This window comes from Cebus imitator, unplaced genomic scaffold (genome assembly GCF_001604975.1).
Source record: "Cebus imitator isolate Cc_AM_T3 unplaced genomic scaffold, Cebus_imitator-1.0 Scaffold0, whole genome shotgun sequence".
NCBI classification, from domain to species: Eukaryota; Metazoa; Chordata; class Mammalia; order Primates; family Cebidae; genus Cebus; species Cebus imitator.
The window spans coordinates 5,720,598-5,724,279 of NW_016107315.1; the positions used below are offsets into that span (position 1 = coordinate 5,720,598).

The window sequence follows — 3,682 nt, forward strand, 5'->3', positions numbered from 1 at the left end:
AAAAAAAAAAAAAAAAAAAAAAAAAAACAAAAACACACTTGGCCACAAAGGATGGGGCTGTTGGGCTGTTGGGCTGTTGGACAAGGGTCCCCAGGCAGCAAATGAGAAAAAATATTCCAAGTGGCTGGAAGTAAAATATACTCATGCTTGCAACAAAATCAGTTAAACAAATTACATAAAAGTCAAGACCGGTCCACCCTAAAATTTGTAGATCATTTTTCTGGTCATTCTAGTCCAGAGGAATTATGTTTATAGAGTCCCATACAGAGGCACCATTTCTAGAGTATGGGCCTTTTATGCTATGATGCCTCAAACCACGTAGGCTCCATCTAAACCACCTCTGAATCCTTCAGGAAAAGGGGATCTCTGCCCAGGTGGCAGGGTCTAAATGGCCTTCATTTAGGACTAGCCTGACATTGTTTTGCAGGTTTTTTACTAAATAATGCAAAACTGAATTATCCCTCCAGCACCATCATTACCTGACATGGGAAACAGAGGGAGCAGCCAGTTTATTTCCTCGTTCACTGCTCTGGAGCTTTGTCCTTAATTCATTCATCTCTGCATCTTTAAACTGGAGTTCAGACTGCAATGATTGGAGCTGGAAGGCAAAAGAAACATGCTTGTAGTGGCCCCCTCATACACACTAAAATATCTCAGGGCTTCAAAATCATAAGCCAGTAAAAGACAAACAATGAAAAATACATATGAAAGTCTGCTGTGATATAAACGTCCTAAAATATCAAACATTAACTTTCTTTTCTGAAAGATAATATAGTACTCTAAAAAGATACTGTGCTCTATTGTAAAGGAAGCTTGTGAGGGTTCAAATACCGGCCCTGGCCGGGTGTGGTGGCTCAGGCCTGTAATCCCAAGCACTTTGGAAGGCTAAGGCAGGAGGATTGTTTGAGCCCAGGAGTTTGAGACCAGCCTGGGCAAAAGAGTGAGACCTTGCCTCTACAAAAAAATAAAAAAATAAAAAAAAAGAATTATATACCAGCCCACTATTTACTTAACCTCTTTGAATCTTAGCTTATATATTTTTTATTTTTTTAACTTTTTTTTTTTTTTTAAACAGGGTTTCACCATGTTGGTCAGGCTGGTCTTGAACTCCCAACCCAGGTGATCCGCCCGCCTTGGCCTCCAAAGCGCTTGGATTACAGGCGTGAGACACCATGCCCAGCCGAATCTTAGCTTATTTGTAACAGAAAATATCTATCTTCATCATAGTTGGGAGGACTAAGTAGAATGATGAATGTAAAATACCCAGCATAGAGCTTGGTAAGGTGCCCTATCTCAGCAGTAACATGTTGACTTTTTATTAATGTACGCGATGGTACACAATTCCATGTCTTTGTCAAAGTTTGGGCAGAGAAGTTGGAATATTTATCAAGACACTGTGTAGTATGGAGAGACCTGCTGCTCTGGCCTGCAGGTGCTATAGCTGATAGTAACTGCCATCATTCCCCAAGCACACTCTGCGCCAGGCCCAGCACCAGACACTAAGTGCAAGAATGTGTGAGTCTTCCAACAACCTTTGTGGTTATGTTTTGGAACAGATGAGGGAAATGAGCCATGTAGCTTAAATTATTACCTTGAGGTCACCACTTATGTGTGATGAAGCCTGGATCCAAACTCTGGTTTGTCTGACTGCAAATTCCTTGCTCTTCATCACTTATATAGGAAATTATTGCTGTTAGTGTTGGGCACAGGTAAGTGCTTATTTAAGGTTTTCTAAGTTTGCTGAATGAAACAATGAGAGAATAATATCCCATGGTCCTTGAGATTGAAGCATGGAGACGTGCTGAGGGAAAGTTGTAGTATGTACTGGATACCTACTGTTTTTCTTTCCAGAATGGCATTTTCCTCTCCATGAGAAACAGACTGAGCATAGTGGCTCATGCCTGTAATCCCAGCAGTTTGGGAGGCCAAGATAGAAAGATTGCTTGAGCCCAGGGGTTTGAGACAGCCTGGGGAACATAGCAAAACCCGGTCTGTACCAAAATTTAAAAATTAGCTGTGCCTGGTGGTGTGTGCTTATAGTTCCAGCTTCCTGGCAGGTTGAGGTGGGAGGATTGCTTGAGCCTGGGAGGTCAAAGCTGCAGTGAGCTATAACTGCACCACTGCACTCCAGCCTGGGCAACAGAGTGAAACCCTCGACCCTGTCTCAAAAAACAAAACAAAACAAAACAAAAAAATCATTTCCCTACCTCTGACTATTTGATTAGAATGGAAGCTGTCATCTTTTTGCTTTTGGTTGCTTTTGGTAATAGCAATTGGCCAGAGACAGACACTTGACTCAAGTTAGACCAATCAGAGCCTTTCTCAGAATTTTAAAACTTGAGAAGAGGGAGCCTGTCTTTTTTTGAGACAGGGTCTCGCTCTGTTGCCCAGGCTGGGGTGTGATGGCATGATCATGGCTCACTGTAGCCTCAACCTCCCAGGCTCAAGCAATTCTCCCACCTCAGCCTTCTGAGTAGCTGCGACTACAGGTGCATATCACCATGCCTGGATAATTTTGTTTATTTTTTTTGTAGAGATGAGATCTCACTGTGTTGTCCAGGCTGGTCTCGAACTCCTGGCTCAAGTGATCCTCTCACTTTAGCCCCCCCAAAATGCTAGATTACAGGTGTTAGCCACTGCACGTGGCCCTAGGTCTTAATTCTGCTCTGTAGTTATAAAATGAGCCCAGGAGCTTCTGGAGAACACATCCTCTACCATAAGGATAGAGTCTGTTTATAGCATAGAGAAGAAAAATGTCCTGGCAAGATTTAAGACATTCAAGGCCTCAGCACACCATTTTTCCCAGAGTTGGATATGGAAGCCAATACATTTCCTTTTAGTCTAAGCTAGGTCAGTTGAGTTTCTGATCTACCAAAAGAGCCCAAATACAAGCCTATTTCTAGAAATTCTAAGCTAGTTATTGATTTCTGCCAAGACCAACTACCATAGCACAGTAGAGTTTCACCTAATTCCCTTTCCAAACCATATCCAGACCCTGGAAGAAGAGTGTATGGCAATTAGGTGATAGCAGAAAGTATTTAAGACAAACAAGTGTTGAAATCTCCCTGGAAGATTTACAGGCAACCCTGGTCAAAGGAACTCAGTGAGCAGGCAAAGCTGGTGCAAAACAAATGCTCTGGGTCACCTTTTTGGAGAATTCCTTTTCTTTGTCACTGAGTGCTTGGGTTTTCTCTTGCTCAAGAAGAAAATGTGATCTTCTCTGTTCCTCTAGAACGGATTCTGTTTGATGTAGTGAGTCTCGTAAAATTTTAATTTCTCCATTCTTAATGAGAACTTCTTCTTCCATTGCTTTCATCTGTAAATCCCAAATTAATCTCGTGAAAAGTTTGTAAGAGAAAATTACTTATGTACTTTGTTTTAACATGTAGCTGGGGAGATGAAGAAAGCACAGGAAAAATACGTCCTACAGACCAATGAGTACTCAAAATATATCCACAGCAACCAGACGTCACCATGATCTGCTAGGCCTATTCATGGGACAGGTGATATTCATTAAGATAGCTTAAGGATAGGCCGGGCGCGGTGGCTCAAGCCTGTAATCCCAGCACTGTGGGAGGCTGAGGCGGGTGGATCACGAGGTCAAGAGATCGAGACCATCCTGGTCAACATGGTGAAACCCCATCTCTACTAAAACTACAAAAAATTAGCTGGGCATGGTGGC

The 3,682-nt window shown here is 42.4% G+C and overlaps 1 protein-coding gene across 2 annotated transcripts in view; it reads right to left on the bottom strand.

The window, feature by feature from the left end:
* Positions 1 to 3,682, bottom strand: part of LOC108292621 (ATR interacting protein) — a 20,055-nt gene that overhangs the window by 11,395 nt on the left and 4,978 nt on the right. For both annotated transcript variants that reach the window (XM_017513635.2, XM_017513715.2), the window contains exons 3-4: positions 3,146 to 3,316; positions 480 to 598 (exon numbers count right to left, since the gene is read on the bottom strand). In XM_017513635.2, coding sequence (XP_017369124.1) covers positions 480 to 598; positions 3,146 to 3,316 — 290 coding nt within the window. The remainder of the gene's footprint in view (positions 1 to 479; positions 599 to 3,145; positions 3,317 to 3,682) is intronic.